Here is a 22,698-nt window from a genome sequence, read left to right as displayed (position 1 = left end):
AAGGAAGGAAATGAGTCTGGGAACAATGTACCTATCAATCAGTGCCTGTGGTGAACCGATTTGTTAAAGTTAATAGAGCAATCTATAATGTAAGACAAATTAGTGTTATTAGTCTAGGTTTTATGGTCCAGTGCAAGTAATAATATGCAGTAAAGCAATAAGAATAATTAGTTATTATGATAAAATGTACATTTTAATGTGGAAAAAAGTATGCATGCATTTTATTTGGTGGTGTTGACTCTCCAGCAATTCCCTCCATAGCTGCCTCAGGGCACCCAGCAACAACAACCCCCCCCCACCCCAAGTGAGATTCAAGACTGAAAATTACTTCATCCAAAAAAAAGAGAGAAAAAGAATAAAATGTGTAGCAAAACTTATCACGAAGGAGCAAAGGAAGCGTTATCTCATTATTAAGCGAACAAAATAGGTTGTGTTACATAGGATTTTAATTAATTTCAGAATTTCATCTAATTTATCTATAAGACGGAAGGACCATAAACCAGGGAATGGACTACCTGGGACAAGTTAACTTTCCAAAATTATGAAGGAGAGCCAAAAAGCAGCAGCATGTTCAATGTCTCAGGCACACTCAGCAAGAATTGTTACTCTCCCCTCCCGCCCCCTGTTTGTTTGGTTTTTTGAAAGGTAAATTACAAACTGCTTTTGCAACTTCCCTTAATTTCAAAAGTGGCCTTCACACAAAAAAAGTCAATGGGGAATTAGGGCATGCCATTTTAGGGGGTGAAACTTAATTTTTGCAAATTTCTTCAGTGAGGGGGCCTAAAATCACATTTTGGGGTGTGAGGAATTCAAATCTGCAGCTATTGCTGTGATTGGACAACATTTAGTTAGCTTAGGAAGTCTACATTTGATGAAGAAGCACATAAACTGCTTTCAGAAAACCAAATTATTTCTGTCTTACCTTCTGAAAATTTCAGGTAATGCTAAATAATGAAAATAGCAAATGATATTAATAGCTAACATTAACTATAAGTACTTGGCAATCATTTTAAATGATTTCCATGCAATTTTGCATTTAGCTTTTACTTAACAAGCAAAAGTAAATCATATTAATTTAACTAAACTATCTTTTTTATTTTTTTAAATATAATCTTCATTAAATTTTCTGTTTTACAATTTCAAATAAACATTTACATCCTTAAGATATCAATGACTTCCTTTCTTCTCTTTCCATGGTTCATTTTTACATATCTTAAATCCCTGCATACTTTACAAAAACTATACCAATTGGTTTATACTTTACAAAAACTATACCAATCGGTTTTCCATTATTGCAATCATCAAAATTTTAATGCTGACTTCATTTTAATGCTGCCAGTGTTTTCAACTGTACACTGTTGAATTCATTTTAATGCTGCCAGTGTTTTCAACTGTACACAATTATTTTCCATATATTCAATAAACGTTTTCCAATCTTTTTTAAACGTATGTTCTGCTTGTTCTCTTATTCTTATATGTCTGCAAGTCGTGCATAGTCTGTCAACTTAACCAAACTATCTTTTGAATTTGCCAGTCATGTTACAACTTCTTAGCACTCCTCATTTTTGGAGTTTGTAAGTTGAAAAATTCAACACACAAGTGAGCAGAACTAGTTGCCTAGTTATTTCTCCCTATCAACCCAGGCTTCCGATGAATTGAATTCTAGTCTATGAAAGCTTATGCCACAATAAATTTGATAATTCTTTAAGGTGCTACATAACTCTTTGTTGTTTATGGAGGAGAAAGTTATTTGTATTTTCCTTTGTTTTATTTTATATTATGCCAAAACTAAATGTTGCAACTAATGGGCATAATTCACCTGCAAGTTTTGCTATGCAAGCGCCATTAAATTGAACGGGTGCTGTACAGCGGTGGTTGCACAGAATTTCCCAATTTATTCTGCCCAACAAATAAAATGTTGTGTGTGCATATGTGCGTGTATGTAGAAACAATAAAATCTGAAAATGAAATTTAGGGACCCTTGCAATTAACTCACTTTCTTTCGTTCCCCAAAGATCTTGCTGGGTGAGCAAATCCTTACAATCAATTTATACAAATTGAACATTTCCCCCCCTTCTACTTAAAAACTAGTCCTTAATTAACTGAATTCCAGAGCTTTCTGCTTCCTTAAATGTAAGGCCGCGCTTATTTCATTTGACAGTTTATTCCAGAGAAAATTAAAACAATAGAAGCTCCCGACTTTCGTTCCCTTTTAGATTAGTATTTTACAATATACACTCCGTTCCTTTACTTTTTGAAGGCCATAACGGAATTTCATTTTAATTACCTGAACTAAAAGGTTTCAAGCCCATCAGATTGCTTTTCAAGGTATTAGCCAATCCCCTAACCAATTACTCACTTTCTCCTTTACTTATTGCAAATGTGACCTTTCGTTTGAATTTGATTGCAAGTTTCCTGCTGAGGGTGTGTAACTATCTCTGTGTCTAAGTATGGCTATTGTCTTCTCATGTGATGACTGCGGTTAATTTTAATACACTTTGATGGCCGGAGAACAAATAAGTGTCGGTGACAATGTGCAGAGACATTTGAAGGAGGATAAGCTACCACTTTAATGAGTGGGGATCAGCAAGCTAAGAGGCTTGCTAGTGACAAACCCAAAGGCCCGCTGCAGCTCAGACAAAGAGGAATGTTTGCCTATCTGCAGGTAATAAGAAACTTCCACCAAAAGCAAAAAAGAAGACAAACAAGAGAGGTGGAGATACAGTGGTACCTCGGGTTAAGTACTTAATTTGTTCCGGAAGTCCGTACTTAACCTGTAACTGTTCTTAACCTGAAGCACCACTTTAGCTAATGGGGCCTCCTGCTGCCGCCGCGCCGGCAGAGCCCGATTTCTGTTCTTATCCTAAAGCAAAGTTCTTAACCTGAAGCACTATTTCTGGGTTAGCGGAGTCTGTAACCTGAGGCGTATGTAACCTGAGGTACCAGGTATGTAACCTGAGGTACCTGAGGGAGAGCCAGTGTGGTGTAGTGGTTAAGAGCGGTAGTCTCGTAATCTGGGGAACCGGGTTCGCGTCTCCGCTCCTCCACATGCAGCTGCTGGGTGACCTTGGGCCAGTCACACTTCTCTGAAGTCTCTCAGCCCCACTCACCTCACAGAGTGTTTGTTGTGGGGGAGGAAGGGAAAGGAGAATGTTAGCCGCTTTGAGACTCCTTAAAGGGAGTGAAAGGCGGGATATCAAATCCAAACTCTTCTTCTTCTTACCACTGTATATATATTTATACATGCAACCATCAATTCACATCAACCAGGGGTGGAGCATCCTCAGCTGTCCAGATGTTGGTGAACTACATTTGCCATCATCTCTGACTCCTATGCCTTCTGGCTCAGGCTGATAGGAATTGGCATCCCCAACATACATAAAAGGTTCCAATCAATCAAGCTGTCAATCAAGCTTTATTGGCATACCAAGAAGACGAATGGAAACACAGAACTGGCATCTGTTCGCAGGAGGAGACACCGCGAAACAAAACCACACAGGCCTAATAAGGTTCAAAAAAAAATAACGCTCAAGTCTGATGGCGACGTGATTTCATGCCTGCAGCTATTCAGTGAAAAGGAAACCCTGCAGGAGGCAGAACAATTTAACCTCTCCTTCAGCAGGAGGCTCAAACATTTGTCACAGGTTACTGCATAAAATGGACAGTAGAGCAAGGTGTGAGCAATGGTCTCGACCTGTCCTGAACTGCAGGGACAATACTTCTCTGAATATGGACACTTCAAGAACGAAAGGTTGAAATGAGGCTTCTCCCAGCTTTGCCAAAAGCAAAACCATTTGATGTAGAATCTTCATTCATTTCCTTTCGCTTTATTCATTGATTAAAACCCTTTGTTTTTAACTACCGTATTTTTCGCTCTATTAAGACGCACCAGACCATAAGACACACCTAGTTTTTGGAGGAGGAAAAGAAAATTCTGAATCCCAGAAGCCAGAACAGCAAGAGGAATCGCTGCACAGCGAAACCAGTGCTCCCTCTTGCTGTTCTGGCTTCTGGGATAGCTGCGCAGCCTGCATTCGCTCCATAAGACGCACAAACATTTCCCCTTACTTTTTAGGAGGGAAAAAGTGAGTCTTATAGAGCAAAAAATACGGTAATCAATGGGAGGGTTGTTGTTGTTTTGGGTTGCCTTAGACAAAATAAATCAGCTAACAGTAATTTGTTGCCTAGTGATGATGATGATATCTGTTGGGAGAGGATGCTGGAGTAAATGGGGCTTTAAAACACTCCAACTAGATCACGTCTATGTTCTTATGTCAGGGGACAGATCCTGATTATACCTGACCCTTGATAGACATGGGAATACACCTAGGAGGAAATAGACTAGCCTTCTTTGGTTTTTTGGCCCTCACCCTGAGATTTTACTTCTTCTGGAGCGCTGTGTTCCTTAGGCCCAAACCTTAACACTTCAGGGAGAGACCTGGTGATTGCAGCCAGGCATCTGGGCAGCTGGAAGCACACATCTCAGCAAGTTGGGAGATGGATGTTGGATGGAGTGATTGCACAGACCCACACAAGAGTCAACAGGGCAGCCGGGCCAATCGCAGGCTAGACTCTGAGCTGAGAATATCACCCAAAGGGGTCAGGAGAGAAGCTGGAACAATCATACAGACTGGCAGAAGGCAGGCAAATGGAGAGGGAAGTGATCACTCAGGCTGACAAGCAGCTACACTGAGGGCAGAGATGATACTCTGCAATCCATTTTCGTGGCCACTCTTCCTTCAATACACATTCCCATCCATTGGTGGTCATCACACTTTGTTGTTGTTGTTGTTGTTGTTTAGTCATTTAGTCGTGTCTGCCTCTTCGTGACCCCATGGACCAGAGCATGCCAAGTACTCCTGTCTTCCACTGCCTCCTGCAGTTTGGTCAAACTCATGCTGGTAGCTTTGAGAACACTGTCCTACCATCTCGTCCTCTGTCGTCCCCTTCTCCTTGTGCCCTCCATCTTTCCCAACATCAGGGTCTTTTCCAGGGAGTCTTCTCTTCTCATGAGGTGGCCAAAGTATTGGAGCCTCAGCTTCAGGATCTGTCCTTCCAGTGAGCACTCAGGGCTGATTTCCTTCAGAATGGAGAGGTTTGATCTTCTTGCAGCCCATGGGACTCTCAAGAGTCTCCTCCAGCACCATAATTCAAAAGCATCAATTCTTCAGCGATCAGCCTTCTTTATGGTCCTGCTCTCACTTCCATATATCACTACTGGGAAAACCATAGCTTTTACTATACGGACCTTTGTTGGCAAGGTGATGTCTCTACTTTTTAAGATGCTGTCTAGGTTTGTCATCGCTCTTCTCTCAAGAAGCATGCGTCTTTTAATTTCGTGGCTGCTGTCACCATCTGCAGTGATCATGGAGCCCAAGAAAGTAAAATCTCTCGCTGCCTCCATTTCTTCCCCTTCTATTTGCCAGGAGGTGATGGGACCAGTGGCCATGATCTTCGTTTTTTGATGTTGTCAGACATATTAATTCTAAATATAAAATCTGTGCTGCATTTCGTGAAACCCAGAGAAAATCTCTTTGCCAATGTCATTGATACATTGCTGAATCTCTAGCGAATCTTATCTGGATTACTTTGTTGCCTAAGGATGTTTTAATCATCAGTTAAGTGCTAAAAATAAGCTTTCACACAGCTTCCTAACTTGAGAAGCTACATTTCTCAGGGGAGGGGAGAGGGGAATCCATATTTCATATGATTAATAAAATACACGACCATGAAAATTACAAGCAAGCAAACTCAGTTGAGAATAAGTTTGCTAAGACCCATTTTAGGGTTACATCTGTCTTGGAGCCACAGCTCAGGGAGGAGAGAACTAAGTGTTGTCGGCAATCTCTCATGTGACATGACAATTTTAAAATCTCATCAACTCGACAAAAATTAAATTGCTCAAAAAGTGTCTGTCACTCCCTTTTTTAATTTTACAGGGTTTCTAAGGGGGTGGCGAGGGGGAGAGAATATGATTCAATGGAATGTAATTAGTTTAAACCTTATCGTTTCTTATAGTGGCACAAAAAATATGAAATTGTAAATCTAACCATGTCTAATAAATTAGTACTGTTACACTGAGATTAGCCTCTCAGGAATCAAACTCAGTTTAGCATGACTAAAGAGGTCCTATCAAATATGAATGCTCTAGCTATCTGTCATCACTTGAGTCCGTCATCTTTGGGAAGTTGCTCATCGCACCAAAGTTATGAACTTAATTGCTCAAGATGATATGTCCATTGTGCTTGTAGTCATGAACATCTAAGTGCACCAGACAGCAATCACATTGCTTTATCATAGGTTCACAGTAGCTTTGGAGGGTTGGATAACCACTTCCTCAACAGAAAAGTTCTTTGCTTGGTTAGTTCCACCATGTAAAGTTTTTGAGAGGTTCAATCACTTGCACTCCAGAGGCATCCTACCCTAGCTGCAGTTTTCTTGGTGGAAGTAATTTATTCCACCACGAGAACTCTCTCATCTGCTCAAACATGTTATTCCTGGGAGGTTGCACAATGGTTTATGTTAGATGTCATCTGCCAACATTTCCCCCATGAAATCTCTTTCTTATCCCACATGCCACCACCTTTTTCACTTCCCTTCTTCTACAAGCTTGTTAGCAGGAGTGCAAAACTGCCAACTCCCAATAGCCACCGGTGCCCAAATTATGGTGCCAAGCAATCCACGTAGGTGTTTGAAGAATCCATGATTAATGCAGCTCTCCCTCTGCGTGTGTCTCTCCGCTCCTCCACATCGTCTTACTCCATTTAAGCACTACTGCTTAATATACAGTACTCAAGTTGGAAATGTGCTAGCATCGCAGGCAAAGGCCCAGTGCTTCTCCAGTGAGGAATGGTTGTTTGGGGTGGGTGCACCACCGAGAAAAGGATCCCTCTTCTCACTGGCGAGCTCAGATCTTCTACTCTCCTTACAATCTGGTCAAAATGCTCAGGCACCTACCAAGGTACCAACATCTCAGGTAGACCCCTTGCCAATTTGGGCAGGGGGGCGTGGAAAGGAGTTAAGCACCTGACCTATTGCAGATGAAGCTGAGCGTGCCCATCCCCACCAAGCAACAGGGCCACAGCTTACCAGGCAAAAACATTCTTACCAATGCAAACCTTTGGACCTGTTTTTTGTGTGGGGGGGGTCTGTTTATATATCTTATTTGTGTATTTTAGACTGTTTTTATTGTTAATTTTTTTAAGGCACTTTGAGTTCATTTGGGGGGGAAGAAACTAAGAAATAGAAGAAGAAGAGGAGGAGGAGGAGGAGGAGGAGATGAAGAAGAGGAGGAGGTGGAGATGATGATGATGATGATGATGATGATGATGATGATGATGAAGAGGAAGAGGAAGAAGAAGAAGAAGAAGAAGAAGAAGAGGAGATGAAGAAGAAGAGGAGGAGAAGATGAAGAAGAAGAGGAGGAGGAGATGATGATGATGTTGAAGAAGAAGAAGATGATGAAGAGGAAGAAGAGGAGGAGGAGGAAGAGGAAGAGGAGGAGGAGGAGGAGAGGAAGAAAAAGAAGAAGACGTGTGGTGGAGGAGGAGGAGATGAGGAGGAGGAGGAGGAGGAGGAAGAGGAGGAGGAGGAGAGGAAGAAGACGACGTGGTGGTGGTGGAGGAGGAGGAGATGAAGAAGAGGATGAGATGATGATGAAGAAGAAGAAGAAGAAGAGGAGGAAGAGGAAGAAGAGGAGGAGGAGGAGAGGTGGTGGTGGAGGAGGAGATGAAGAAGAGGAGGAGATGATGATGAAGAAGAGGAAGAGGAAGAAGAGGAGAAGGAAGAGGAGGAGGAGAAGAGGAAGAAGAAGACGTGGTGGTGGAGGAGGAGGAGATGAAGAAGAAGAGGAGGAGGAGATGATGATGGTGATGAAGAAGAAGAGGAAGAAGAAGAGGAAGAAGAGGAGGAGGAGGAGATGAAGAAGAGGAGGAGGAGGAGGAGGAGGGAGGAGGAGGAGGAGGAGAAATCTCATACAACTCTCCTGAATTTTAAAGACTTTCCAGTGGTTGATGCCCCCATGTTATTTACCAAAAGGTGAAAGCATTGCTTGAATTTTTCATCTCAAGCTCCATATAGCAGGAGCGCCTAACCTTCTGACGTTGTCGGACTGGAGCTTCTATAATCCCATTTCCTGATCACTGGCTGGAGCTGATGGGAGATTGACTCAAACACCTGCAGGGCCACAGGTTAGCCACTCCTGCCACAATGACTTCCATCAGCCCTGCACAAGTCAGTCTACACTCAATGCGCTTGTGAAAAGACAGTTTCTAAGGCTCCTAAACTAATGGCATCAAGCCACTTCCGAGTTCTCTAGAATGTTAAAATAAATTGTATTTTGAACTTAGAATAATGTGATGTGCTACTAACATAAATGTATAGTTTGGTCATTTCAAGTTAGGAATGTTAAGGATAAGAGCACTTACGTTTATAACTTGGCAAGTGAAGTCAAACTTGGCAAAATTATTTGCCAGGCTCATCTTCTAGCATGAAGTTGTCTCTTCTGCAGCGTAAGTGGTACATGAGATTACCAGGATTGGCATTTTCCATAGTGCTGTACTTGCATTTGGAGTCATGGTGCCCAATGACTTTATGCCCTGTCCCCCCCCCCCCCGTCAATGAAAAGCCACACAGAAGGAAATAATAATAAAACAACAACATCAATAATAATTTATTATTTGTACCCCGCCCATCTGGCTGGGTTTCCCCAGCCACTCTGGGCAGCTTCCAACAAAGATTAAAATACAATAAAACATCAGTCATTAAAAACTTCCCTAAACAGGTCTGCCTTCAGATGTCTTCTAAATGTCAGGTAGTTGTTCTTCTCTTTGACATCTGGTGGGAGGGCATTCCACAGGGCGGGTGCCACTACCGAAAAGGCCCTCTGCCTGGTTCCCTGTAACTTGGCTTTTCGCAGTGAGGGAACCACCAGAAGGCCCTCGGCGCTGGACCTCAGTGTCCAGGCTGAACAATGGGAGTGGAGACGTTCCTTCAGGTATACAGGACCGAGGCAGTTCAGGGCTTTAAAGGTCAGCACCAACACTTTGAATTGTGCTTGGAAACGTTCTGGGAGCCAATGCAGAATCTCTCAGGACCAGTGTTATGTGGTCCTGGTGGCCGCTCCCAGTCACCAGTCTAGCTGCCGCATTCTGGATTAGTTGTAGTTTCCAGGTCACCTTCAAAGGTACCCCCACGTAGAGCACATTGCAGTAGTCCAAGCGGGAGATAACTAGAGTATGCACCACTCTGGCAAGACAGTCCGCAGGCGGGTAGGGTCTCAGCCTGCATACCAGATGGAGCTGGTAGACAGCCGCCCTCGACACAGAATTAACCTGCACCTCCATGGACAGCTGTGAGTCCAAAATGACTCCCAGGCTGCGCACCTCATCCTTCAGGGGCACAGTTACCCCATTCAGGACCAGGGAGTCCTCCAAACCAGCCCACTCCCTGTCCCCCAAGAACAGTACTTCTGTCTTGCCAGGATTCAACCTCAATCCATTAGCCGCCATCCATCCTCCAACCACCTCCACAAGTAGAGTTGTGATTGTACAACTAAAGCTGTGCTTCAATTGTGGCAGGTGACTGTTTGGTTGTTTTTAGAACTAGGGTGCCCTCTAGGAGAGAGATAATCAGTGGCAGTGGCAGAACTAGCCATTTCCCACTTGTCAGAGTTGAGCAATAATTCCTATAGAGAGGGAGAAAAATCAGGAAAGGAGATCCCTTTGGGACCCATTATGAGATACGTTTCCCTAGTGATTTGCTTCAGGGAATTAAAAACACACACACACAAACCCTCCACTGACCAGAGATCTCCTCTAAAGGCTTTACTACTATGAAAACCTAATACTGAGATTATCATGAAGCTAATTGATTTTTGGGGTGCAGGGGCTGCTAGGGGATAGTACATCTGGTGGGGGACACATGATGCTCCTTCTGAGGTAGTTTCTGTCAGAGCTTCCGTATGACCGAGCTGCAATGGCTCTCCTCCTCTTCGTATCTTCGGAATCCATCAACCTCTGTTCCGACTGTGATTAACGACCTAAGACTTTAATGAGGCTTCAGGCACGCTCCCATTACGGAGAGTACCCAAACAGCAGCAGAAGAGCCAGAAATGTGTGCTACATTGCTACGTTTATTTCTAACTACGCAGGACAGAAAAGAATATGTGTCTGCTCTCTGTGAGAGACAGAGAAACAACAGGAACAGGAAACCAGTAATATAAACATCCGTCTCCCGTCTCCCATGAGACTTCCAACAATCTGGAATGTCAACAGAGTCTTGTTACTCCAAAAACTGCACAGTGGCATAACAGAAATCTAACAGTTTCTCCACCTTTGGGCTCGACCCTGCACACAGCTCTCAGCTGTGGCTCCTAGAAGCTATCAGAACGCAACAGCTACCACACTACGGCTTCGACTGGCTGACTAAACCAGGTGAAGGTAGCCAATGGGTCTCAAACCCTTAGTGAGTTAGGGACTTCCTCTGTTCGCAGAGACAGGTTCTGGCAGATTGAGAGGACAGGACTAACAGAGGATCCAACATTCAAGAAGTGAGTTTCTGCACGTGGAGGGAAGTGAGGGGCAGATGGGGCTTATCCACCTGGAGAGGAAGCCCATCTAGGAGAAGGAAAACTGTGATCCTAAAACTCTGCTGCCTTGTGGGATAACTTTGGGAGAAGGAAAGGCTAAGTAGACCCTACACAAATCTGGAGTGGAGTCCCTAAGATGGTTGGATGGCCAACTTGGATGTGTGCCACTTTCCAGCAACTCCTGCCATCAAGCAAACATATTGCTCTGCTTTCCTTTGGGCCACATCAGCGAGGCCAAGAGAGGGGTCTCGTTGTCTGGGCAGCTCAGGACCTCCACACACATTGCCCAAGCTTGCATCCCAGGATCACTTAAGTGCTGTTTGAGTTCACCTTTGGAGGCGCACTCCATTGCTGACAAGAAGATTGATTTAGTATCTAGACAGTACACTGTTCATCTTTTCCTTTCCTAAGCCAGCTTTGAAGCAAGTGAAAATAAGGCACAGTGAAAGAATCGTGTCTGTGTTGGCAAACAAAGTCCCTACTCACTTAAGCAGCTGTGGCACAAAACTGTAGTCGCTGTGACAAAGATGCATTGAACACAATGGAACTGGAGTTAGTCTAAAGTTACCAGATGTCCCCGTTTCCTGGGGACAGTCCCCGGATTTACAAATCAGTCCCCATACAAAATCCATTGAAATTGAAAAGTGCCCCGACTCATTGAAAAATATCTGGTAACCTTAAGTTAGTTCTTTGCAAAGGCCATGTATATAGATGGCTCTGCCTAAATAATCATTGTAACTTGCTTCTACCACTGCATTGAATGAGACTTAGCCATAGTTAACCTCAATGGTGGCAAGCATCTCATCCGTAATTCATCTGCCATAGAACAGCCTGAAAACTGTCATTTGCTAATTAAAAGACGCCCTTAATAGTTACCTGTCTCGAGTTGGAAATGTCCTACTTGTGGAAAACCAACAAGCTTAATGATGCAGGTGCCACTCCTGGCTAAGAAATGCATAAACAGCTTGCTGCAGAATTATTAGCATCAACCTTCCTATGAACAGAACCGCTTTCATTCAGTCCTGAGCCAATGTTTGTGTCAAAAGTCTGCATAGTGAGAATGAAACCTACCAGGACCTTCGCACTGAACAGATAAGCAAACGTCTTGAGAGGTTTTTTGAGCATTTCCCCCAAGAACTGTGCAAATGCCCCCCAAGCCAGTTTGCCTAAGGTGCTGGAAAACCAGTTGGTGGGCTACTTCAGGGACGGCACAGTTCTCCAAAGCTGCAAAACACCTGCCCTTGGGGGCTTTGTACAGAACGTAACGGGGTGAAAGAGATCATTTTAAGGGAGCCCTTGGAAAGCAAACTGAAAATGGAGGGTTTTTCCAGTAAGAGCAAGAGCCAGTTAAATAGCTTGACTTAGCTGTACTTCGCATCAGGATCTAGTGGATGAGAGATGATGTTTGTTTTTAAAATGCGCAGTTTTAAAAAACTGGTCCTTCGCTATCCGAGGCTTTCAAAATCATAGCCAGCACTCGGAATTGATGCCAGAAACAAACAGCTAACCACTATAGATGTAAAGGTAAAGTGACCCCTGACCATTAGGTCCAGTCGTGGCCAACTCTGGGGTTGCGGTGCTCATCTCGCTTTACTGGCCGAGGGAGCCGGCATACAGCTTCCGGTCATGTGGCCAGCATGACTAAGCCGCTTCTGGTGAACCACAGCAGCACACGGAAACGCCGTTTACCTTCCCACTGGAGCGGTACCTATTTATCTACTTGCACTTTGATGTGCTTTCAAACCGCGAGGTTGGCAGGAGCAGGGACCAAGCAACAGGAGCTCACCTCATTGCGGGGATTCGAACCGCCGACCTTCTGATCAGCAAGTCCTAGGCTCTGTGGTTTAGCCCACAGCACCACTTGCGTCCCTCCATTATAGATGATGCAATATCAAAATGATATGTTCCAATTGTTTACACCAGGCCAACCCCATTTTGGACAAACCAAAGTTTCCAAAAAATTATTTAAAAGGCAGCCTCATACATTATAATCGAATGACAAAACATGCACAAGGTAAGGCATCGGCGTAAAATCTGCTCCAAGCTTTGTAGACTCTGTTTTTAAAGCAGAGACTGGATGGCTATCTGTCATGGATGCTTTAAGATTCCTAATTGCAGGGGGTTGGGCCAGATAACCCTCAAAGTCCTTTCCAGCTCTACAATTCTAGGTGGTCACTAGAGACAACTGGTTCCCCATATTCACAACTCTATCACAACTAGCATCACTTACCCTTATGTTGGCTAAGTGAAGAGCCCTCAGTTTACACAAACACATTTTCTTGTTTATAGTCAGAGGCTACCGGAGTCCAGGCTTTTAGCTGAACTTGCTTATTCCGCATTCTTTCTCACTACGTATAGTTTACATAATATACCACCTTTGAGCACTGAAGCATCTAAATGTAATGTCGCATGCATGTACAGGACACAAATCTACAGTTCCAAGTTCACTACGCATGATCCCAAGAGGCAGAAGATATATGTAAGGCACACCCTAGTATATTATCTCCCCTGAGCACTAAGTTGTTAACAGTGAAACTTGGTATGTATATTGCCAATATGTTTGTAACAAGGGAAGGACTATTCAGAACACACTGCAATGCAAAATCTGAACTGAGGTCCTTATTGCGATTTACTAATCGTACTAAGATGGAGGAATTTACTCCCAAGTGTTGCGTTGCTGGGGGAATTCCCTTCCCACTAACGATGGTACTTCTCTCGTTTATACAAAGCCAGCTCCCCCCACACACATATACAGCAAGAAGCTAAAGTGATCATTGGTTGCTGTGTGACTCCATGTAGCATTCCTAGATTGCAGATGCTGTAACCATGCAACTGAAATAGTAAGATTTGGATCGGTGTGGTAAGATTAAGATAAAATTCTTATTTCTGTTATATTGTAGAGAGCGGCAAGGGCTAATCAAGAATGCTGTAAAGTACTCTAAAAAATCTAATTCTATAAAATATTTAAAATCCCCTATGCCTCAAACAAGCAGAGAGCAGCAGAGAATGGACAATAACTGTTTGCAACAACTCTTCTAGAGGAAGGTTATGGGCAATATCTCCCCCTGCAAACACAAAGTTACCAATATGCCAACACTGCTTTTTTAAAATATTTGTATGCTATACTCATTAGTACAATGGTTTTCAAACTGTGTCCCTATACACCAAAAGAACATTAATAGTTATTCAGTAAGACAGTAAACAGATCTCCTGAAAAAAGAGCCATAGGGGATTGTTGTTTATATGCAAAGCCTGACTGGGTGTCTTAAGAAAACTGTGTGTGAACCTATAATGTACCCCAGAATCCTCTACGCCCTGCAGGATTTCTGTGGCAGATGAGTAAGAGTTCATTGGTGCCCAAGTCGACAGGAAAGGGCTGTGTGTAGGTTGGAAATTTAAAGCAGACCTTAACTAGTTTACATTCAAACCGCTAGGGGCATCACAAGACGAACAAAAGCTTAAGAATCTGGAATATGCAATTTACAGCACAATCCTAATCATGTTTGTTCAGAAGTCCAACTGAATGGGGCTTAAGTAAATGGCTTAGGATTGCAGCCTTAATGAACTTGTTCAGATGATAGCAGTGGTCTGTTAGGCCCTGTGGAAACATTTCAAATTCTAAGTGTTATGGGTACCATCTTGTTTGTTTCTCTTCCCTTTCCCCAGGGGTCACCTCACCCCTGATAGAAATTGTGTTATCTGTGCATGCAAATACACCTACTTTACTTTTCCGTGATGCCTGGGTAAAATTTGGATCCAGTAAAATTATCTTGCATTTATATAATTATACATGAACCCAACACCATCAAGCATGCTGTGATTTTATGGTGGTTTTGATAGAATCCTTTGTTCAAAAAATTATAAGGTATATATGCTATATGTAGAAAGCTGAGAAAGAACAAAGTACTTTACAGTATAGTTGTGGGCATTCCATTCTAAGAAGAACACTGGATTATCATTTTTTTAAAAAGATATCACTCACGACAGTCTTTTAAATATATATTTAATACTATAACATAGTATAATAAAGACAATTTTCAGTCATGGTGCTGCTGCTTAAACTGGAGTCCACAGTAGCCACATGTTCCCGTTTTTGTATCTTTGTCCTGCAAATGGGAAAATTGAGGGATGGGGTGGAATAAAATTATAATTTTACCTTAGTGCTGTAAATACAGTTCCACATAAGATAGCTCTAGTACAAACACTTCTATTTAAAACAATTCTGTTCACATACCCCCCCAATGCAGTTCTACTCTAAAGGTTGGAATTCAGTTTAACCCTATTCATATTGATTCAAAAGTAAGCTTCTAAGCATGTACGGATGCATTTTACAAAATGGATTTCATGAGCAACTCACACATCATTTTAGTTACAAATCTTAATAGTTACTGTCCCTCTCTTCATAATTTGGTGCTTATACAAATTCAACAACTGTCTGACTGCCAAATGGGGATGGGTGGGTAAGATTATTCAAATCATCACAATGATGAATAAATACTCCTGAAAGTTTAGCTAGGGAAAGAATCCACCTTCGTCTGAAATATACAGTTTTCTATGTGAGCTAAAATAATTTTGATTTTCCTCTACAAAAGGGCTGATATGACTGAGGCACAGCTATAACAATTGCCCATCTCAGCCCCCTCAACTATCAATTTCAAAATATTTTTATCTGTTTGCCTACACTTCCTTCTACCCATTTTGAAGAATGCAATTAAACCATAAAAACTGACAAAGGCTTCAGATTAGCAAAGCCTTTCCTTCTTCTATCTTAGGCAGCTAACAAGATAGAAGCTATTAAAATGAAGCAATCTACTCAAGAATACATCTGAACTTACTGGCAAGCTGCTTTAATAAGCAATAATTAAAATGAAACAATCAGAAGAGAGATTGACATTACTGGTTGCTGCAACACGGAGAATGAACGAAGGACAGGAAAAGACAATCTTTAGGATACACACATGACTATACCTTGAAAACACCCATAAAAATTGCAACGGAGGGAATCATTAACACTTATCGCTTAAACAAGGCCAGCACAACTGGCGAGTCATAAAACTGAATGCAACCTATCAGCTCTTAATTGTGGCCTGCCCTGTAGTAGGCAATTCTCAATGTTGCAGTTCGCAATAGGAAGCAAGCGAAGTAGATATACCAAGGGTCATTCTGGACTGCCACACAGCTGATGAGATACACTGGTCGGTCTCAGTTGTACACATACCTTCCTCTCAAAATAATTAATAATAATAATAATAATAATAATAATAATAATAATAATAATAATAATAATAATAATAATAGAAAACAGTGGATGGGATCACAAAGGAAAGGTTAGATTACATTACCAAGTTTATATACACTTTAGGGTGTCCCAGAGCTCCGCCGCCACCATCGCAGGATATCACTCTGGTTTCAACTTCACTCACAGGCTGCTGAGCGATCAAATCGATTGCAAAGCTTTCATTCACCTATTATAGCGAAGCAAAGGTTTTCAGTGCCAGACGGCTCCAACTATACATTTGCTTTAGTGGCATGGGCACACAGGCTGCAGCTTTTGCTACCATAGGTACTGCAAAGTCCTGTGCCTGAAACAGGGCAGAACTAATTGGCTTCTTCCTCATCGGTGTATTTATGGCGAGCTGAGAGTTTCTTTTTTGAACCTTCTCCTCCTCCCTGCCCTCATGAACATTTTGTGTAACTTTTTAGCCACAATCAGGGCTGCTGCACTATCAGCATTGCGGTAAGATCCTGGCCGCATCCTAGAAGTAATGATTAAGCCACAAGCTACTTGTTCCATTACTGTAAGCTGCTTTGCAAAGACTTGCCTTAAAAAGCAGAATATAAACATGCAAGTGAATAAATGCACACAACCAGATTCTGTACTTTAAAACAGATCTGAAATACAAACATAAACAGTGTCAAGACTGAATGGATCTAGTGCCTGCTGAAGATGAAAGTCCATTGTTCACGTCAACCACTGTATAGTGGAACCTTGGTTCTCGAATTTAATCTGTTCCGGAGACCGTACGACTCCTGAAACTGTTCGAAAACCAAGGCGCAGCTGCCGATTGGCTGCAGGAGCTTCCTGCACTCAAATGGAAGCTGCATCAGACGTTCAGCTTCCGAAAAGCGTTTGCAAACCGAATCACTTACTTTCGGGTTTGCGGCGTTCGGGAGCCGATTTGTTTGGGAACCAAGGTACCACTGTATTACCGCTGCATCTAGTTCATTTGCTACAGAATCTCTTCCACCGTGGCAACAAATAAAAGGTATGCTATTATTGTACCAGCCAGGTAAAAGGGTATGCTATTATTGTAACAGCCAGGTAAAGCCAAAAGCGCTAAAAGCAGTGACTAATGGGAGGCTGGCATTCTACTCAGTGCTCACTACATTTTTAAGGAAGTCACCTTAAAAAATGTTGAGCAGCTTTTAGATTCTGTTGCAGCAGAAACGATGTTTGCCTATTTGCACCTGATGCTCCACTCCCACTGCGGTCCACTGCCCCAAATCCCAGGCCTTTCCAACCCAGGGGCTTGTCAGAGGGCAGCAGTTGGGAAGAGGGCATGGGCAATTTCCCTTATGCAGGTGCAACACTAAACATTACCCTATTTTCGTATACAGAATAGACCCCATTTAAACAGGATGCCTAAAATACAAGAAACATGTATCCATGTAGCATTTAATGTAACTGCTTCACACATCAACATAACACAGCAGCTGTCTGGACTGTGGATCTTTGGCCACACTAATACTTCACATATAGCCAAGGAACCCTGCTTTAAAATGGGACACCTATGGGACAAATGTCACACAGGTAAGAGTTTGTGGGTTTGGTTTTGTTTTTTTAAAAAAGAACATGTTCAATGCTGCATTTAACCGGGCCCTTAGTGCAGAAACGGGTGGCGCTGTGGGTTAAACCACAGAGCCTAGGACTTGCCAATCAGAAGGTCAGCGGTTCAAATCCCTGCAACAAGGTGAGCGCCTGTTGCTCGGTCCCTGCTCCTGCCAACCTAGCAGTTCGAAAGCACATCGAAGTGCAAGTAGATAAATAGGTACCGCTCCGGCGGGAAGGTAAACGGCGTTTCTGTGCACTGCTCTGGTTTGCCAGAAGCAGCTTGGTCACGCTGGCCACATGACCCGGAAGCTGTCTGCAGACAAACGCCGGCTCCCTCAGCCAATAAAGCGAGATGAGCGCCGCAACCCCAGAGTCAGTCACGACTGGACCTAATGGTCAGGGGTCCCTTTACCTTTTAGTGCAGAAACTACAAGTTTCAAACACCCAAGCAACATCAGGATGTTCTCCAAAGTTTCAAAGTAAGTTTCAACCCACTCCCATAACCAATAAAAGATTTTAGCTGAGGTATGTGACTTAAGTTCTATAAATCTATTTTAATTTGGTGGAAGCTGAAACAGTCCAAGCTGTTTACTGCATTGTTCTTTCACAGCTGAAGTCAATGAACATTGTGTCGGTAAATGTGTAAAAGCACAGAATCAAGGCAAACACTTCCTAACATGAATTTTACCTCTTTCTGTCGACCAGAAAACCGAGCCCGCCTGTAGTCAGCTTCCTCAAAAACCTGAAATAAGATAGGAATATAATAAATATGTAAGGAGAAGACTTAGAATTCTAAACTCAAGGAATTTGCAGTGTGGTTGAAAAGGGATTAACAATAAGGAACAATAAGTATGGAAACAAAGTTTCTATACATTTTGATGTTGCTGGTGACTGTGGGGAGTGTCTAACATTTGCTGGGAAATGAAATATATTCAATACTAGATAGGAGAGGTTCTTCACTTATTATTTTCTATGGAATAATGAGCAACATCTAAAGTTGAATGCAGTGGGATTTCCCCTCCTCTCAACAGCCTCCTGTGTTCCCACAAATCTGCTTCAGATGGAGATTTTGGGGGCGGGGCGAGGGAGGTTTAGAGGAGAAGGGAAATCCATTCTATCAATGGTGTCTGTTCCGCTGTTGGACAATGGATTTCATCCAATAGTGCTGGATTTGGAAGACTGTTTCAGCTGAATCAATTCTAGTTGATAATGAAAATTTCCATAAAATTAATTATCACTGGCAACTTCCTTCTCATAGATTAAGCCAAATTTACAGCTCAAAACAAGACTTTTTGTTGGCATTTCTCTACATTGCCTAGAGCATTTTTCCAACTCGCCCACGGACGTTTATCATATCCTTTTGGCTTGCCTGCTTATTAGAGGATTTGGGAAGCTGATTGTTGGCACAAATGAAGAAAATACAGAGTACTGCTTATCCAATGATTCTAAAGTATTTTTTTATGCTTTTTGAAGGCTCTAGTGTTAGTCCCAAAATTGGGGACCCTAATGAGAGCAAATGTGGGCATTTCAAGTTATTGGTAAAAGACTGATGCTTCCTTACTTTCTGATTCATAACACGGAGCATTGCTGTTATGTGAAATTAACATATTTCTTACAAAACTCTAATTATGAAAATACAAATAGCTGTGTGGAGAAATGGGGGGGCACTTTAGAATGGGAGGGGGGGAGCATGGTTTCATGTCCAGGAAGCCAGTGTTAGAAACTAAGATACAAAAGCTAGGTGCCAAATGGCTCCTTAAACCAAAGTTGCATTCGCCAAAACAGAATATCTAGTTGCCATTTTGGGGCAAGATGGCTCTAAAGTCTAATTTGTCAAATGATGAACTGATTGACTGATTACGAGTTAAACATATGACTAGTTCAGATGACTACCCTAAACTAGGTTAAGAACTTTGGGAGCTTAAAAGAAAAGTCACTTTAACCAGGGACAGTCTATATATATATTGGCCTATTCTGATCTGTTTTTCTTAATGGTGACATGGACCATTTATAACGTAGGAATATTCTTCACAACTGTGAGCAGGGCGATGGGGTAAGTGAAAACAAGCTACAACAACTACCTATAACGCTGTTCACTGCTCCTGCTCAGGCTGCACAGAAAAAGCATTCTGGTTTCTGAAATTCATTCTGATTGTGAGGATAAAATGTAACTGATAGAATTCTCTAGGATGTGGTAGTATGTGTGTGGAAACAGTTAAGATCCAATGATCCCCAGGCATGCACTTACAGCTGGTGGAGATGTCAGGACCATAGCTGTCAACGTTTCCCCTTTTTTAAGGGAAATTCCCTTATTCCGAATAGGATTCCTCGCAAGAAATGGGAAAGGTTGACAGCTATGGTCAGGACCCATCCTGGTGCTCAGGCATTTTCACTTAGTTGCAAGAGGCTGATAATTTCAAAACCCCGGGGAAGGCTCCGAAACCCATTTGCTGATAGCCAAACACTCAGAAGTAATTGCCATTCAGTTCAACAGGGCTTACATCTAGGTAACAGAGCACAGGATTGAAGCATGAGTTCAGTAGGGCTTCCTTGCTAGTAAATGTGCAATAATCGCCTTCCTTTGACACCTCCAACCTTCTGAAGCCAGGCAGGTGGTGCCTGGAGAAAGGGCTTTCTTAGCTCCTGCATCCCATATTAGAATGCCCTCTTAAGGAAGAATTGCCTGGCACTAAATCTCATGCCTTGTCTTTTCATTTACCCAGCCAAATCATCTAGCTGGCTTATACGATAACATTAAAATGTATTTTTAAACACCAATTTTTCTACAGCTGTTTTACCTTTACTTGTTAGCCACCTAGAGAATATTGCAAACTGGAGTGGCATATAAGTCCTTGAACACCTAAATTAAAAGGGTTAAAGTACAACGGATGCAATCTAAACAATTTTAAAAAAAAATTACAAAACCCTTCCAGTAGCATCTTAGAGATCAACTAAGTTACCGTATTTTTCGCCCTATAGGACGCACTTTTTCCCCTCCAAAAATGAAGGGGAAATGTGTGTGCGTCCTATGGGGCGAATGCAGGCTTTCGCTGAAGCCTGGAGAGCGAGAGGGGTCGGGGGGGGGAATATATTTTTTTCTTTATTCCCCCCCCAAAAAAAACCTAGGTGCGCCCTATGGGGCGAAAAATACGGTAATTTAATCAAAGTTAAGCTCCTCTGACTTCCCACTGGAAATGTTCAAGCATCTGCAAAGAAAAGGGAATCATGCCAATCCATAAGAAAAACTCTTAAATCCAGAGCTCAGCAAAGTGGATGCAAGCAACTGTGTTAATTTTAACACTGCACAAAATGAGGCTTTCAAATGCTTTTACACTTAAGGGCATGATCAAGATAGTTATAAACAAAATACATTTTATAAAATAGATACAGCAGCAAATATAACAAAAACAAGAGAGGAAAGCCTAGGCCACAGGGGGAATTCATGCCATAAGCTCCTGCAGGAACCAACAACCTGAGAGAGAGAGAGAGAAGCCTTTTTTGGCTTCTATATCTTTTATTTTATTTGTTATTATTAATTAAATTTACATACTGCTCACTGTCCAAAGGTCTCAAGGCAGTTTACAGAATAAAAAATACAAAATGAAAACACAAAACACCTATCAAAAAATCAAAATGAAACAAAATCCCAATGACCCCTGCCCACAAACACAGTTAAAATGCCAGATTGTTCAAGCTCTGGTTGAAAAGGAACGCTTTCGCCTGCAATGAAGGCGCCAGGTGAGCTTCTCTGGTGAGAGCATCCCGCATGCTGGGAGCCACTACAGAAAAGGCTCTTTTTGTTTGGGGAGAGGCAGCCCTTGAAGTATTGCGTTTCCTGAGCCACTTAAGGACTTTTATAGGTCAAAATCAGGACTACTTCTTGTTTTGATGCTGTGAACCTCCCTGAGGCCTTCAGATGAAGGGCAGTATACCATTTACAGTGGTGCCTCGCAAGACGAAATTAATTCGTTCTGCGAGTTTCTTCGTCTTGCGGATTTTTCATCTTGTGAAGCATGGATGCACCCTGGTATTAACGGTTTTAAGGAAACGGAAACAAACTCGCAAGACATCTCGTCTTGCGAAGCAAGCCCATAGGGAAAATCGTCTTGCGAAGCAACTCAAAAAACGAAAAACCCTTTCGTCTTGCGAGGCATTCGTCTTGCGAGGTACCACTGCACACCAGATGGGCAGGGTATAAATAAATTATTATTATTATACGCAAAACCAACAAATACTTAAAATAAATAAAAGCTTATTTTAAAGTTAGTAATAGGGACACATTTCGCCCTTTTAAAAAATTGCTACGTTCATGATATCTTTGAGAGCAATGAAAATAGTAAATCTCCATATTGCTGAATGATTAGTTGTTTGAATTTTTAAAGATTATACAAACAGATAAATAAATCAAAACTATATTTAACCACCCGCCCTCCCACCAGATGTAAAAAGAGAAAAACAACTACCAGACTTTTAGAAGACATTTGAAGGCAGCCCTGTTTAGGGAAGCTTTTAATGTTTGATGGAGTACTGAATTTTAATATTTTGTTGGAAGCCGCCCAGAGTGGCTGGGGATATATAATAATAAATAATAATAATAAATTATTATTATTAAATAAATAAGTTTATTCTGAGCCTCTTTGGATTGAGAAGGCAGGGACTGGGGGCTTATAAACGCTGCTGCTGCCCCAGCAGAGCACCCACTGCAAGGGAGCCGAGTGGAGCCTCCAGGCTCAGAGGCACTCTATCTGAACACTGACCTGACCCGTGTGCGTCACTTTCTCGCCGCTCGGGGACGTCCCCGCGCCGTAGCTTCTCCCAAAGGCGGGTCGCAGGGAGGGGAGAGCCGCGACGCCCCTCGCCAAAGCCAAGCCCGCCCGGGACGCTCCTCCCAAGGACACAGACAGACCCGCCATCTCGGCGACGCCCCTCCTCCTCCTCCGCCTCACGCACAGAGCGCGCACTGCGCACGCGCGGCGCCCGGCGAAGCCAAAGCCACGCCCCCCGGAGGCTCGCGAGCGTCTGACGTAACACCCCTGCGCGAGGCGGAGGGAAACGTAAGGACGTAAAAAAAAAGGGGGCGGGGAGAGAAGGCGTCACGTGCGCCTTCGTCATTTTCGTCCTCTTCCCGGAAGGTCAGAGGCCGGCGGCGTCGCTCTTCGTCCGGTACGTAGTGCGGACCGTCTCCGCCCCCGGGTAAAGGGTTCTTGGATGGCAGGGTGTAGTGTTAGCTTTTACGGAGAATGAAGCTTTAATATTATTTTTTTACCCGGGCCTGACT

General features: G+C 42.7%; 1 protein-coding gene and 1 long non-coding RNA gene across 2 annotated transcripts; one reads left to right on the top strand and one right to left on the bottom strand.

The window, feature by feature from the left end:
* Positions 1 to 14,574: 14,574 nt before the first annotated feature.
* NDUFS6 (NADH:ubiquinone oxidoreductase subunit S6) lies at positions 14,575 to 22,382 on the bottom strand. Its single transcript, XM_081920106.1, has 4 exons — positions 22,178 to 22,382; positions 18,109 to 18,162; positions 15,931 to 16,053; positions 14,575 to 14,694 (listed from the first exon to the last, which is right to left on the bottom strand). The coding sequence occupies exons 1-4, from the start codon at positions 22,331 to 22,333 to the stop codon at positions 14,626 to 14,628; spliced, it is 402 nt and encodes a 133-aa protein (XP_081776232.1). The 5' UTR covers positions 22,334 to 22,382; the 3' UTR covers positions 14,575 to 14,625.
* Positions 16,060 to 18,102, top strand: LOC309374880. Its single transcript, XR_014170742.1, has 3 exons — positions 16,060 to 16,854; positions 16,886 to 17,472; positions 17,840 to 18,102. It is a non-coding gene; the product is annotated as an uncharacterized lncRNA (long non-coding RNA).
* Positions 22,383 to 22,698: the final 316 nt, after the last annotated feature.

The sequence above is a fragment of the Podarcis melisellensis genome, assembly GCF_964234715.1.
Source record: "Podarcis melisellensis genome assembly, chromosome: 7".
In the NCBI taxonomy this organism is placed as follows: Eukaryota; Metazoa; Chordata; class Lepidosauria; order Squamata; family Lacertidae; genus Podarcis; species Podarcis melisellensis.
This window is presented reverse-complemented; position numbering and strand designations above follow the sequence as displayed.

Coding starts and splice junctions, on each gene's coding strand:
- NDUFS6 (XM_081920106.1), bottom strand. CDS start 22,333: ATGGCGGGTCTGTCTGTGTCCTTGGGAGGAGCGTCCCGGGCGGGCTTG. Junction 18,163..22,177: donor AAGTGACGCACACGGGTCAG/GTCAGTGTTCAG, acceptor ATCTTATTTCAG/GTTTTTGAGGAAGCTGACTA. Junction 14,695..15,930: donor CTAAAGTGTATATAAACTTG/GTAATGTAATCT, acceptor TCCCATTTGCAG/GACAAAGATACAAAAACGGG.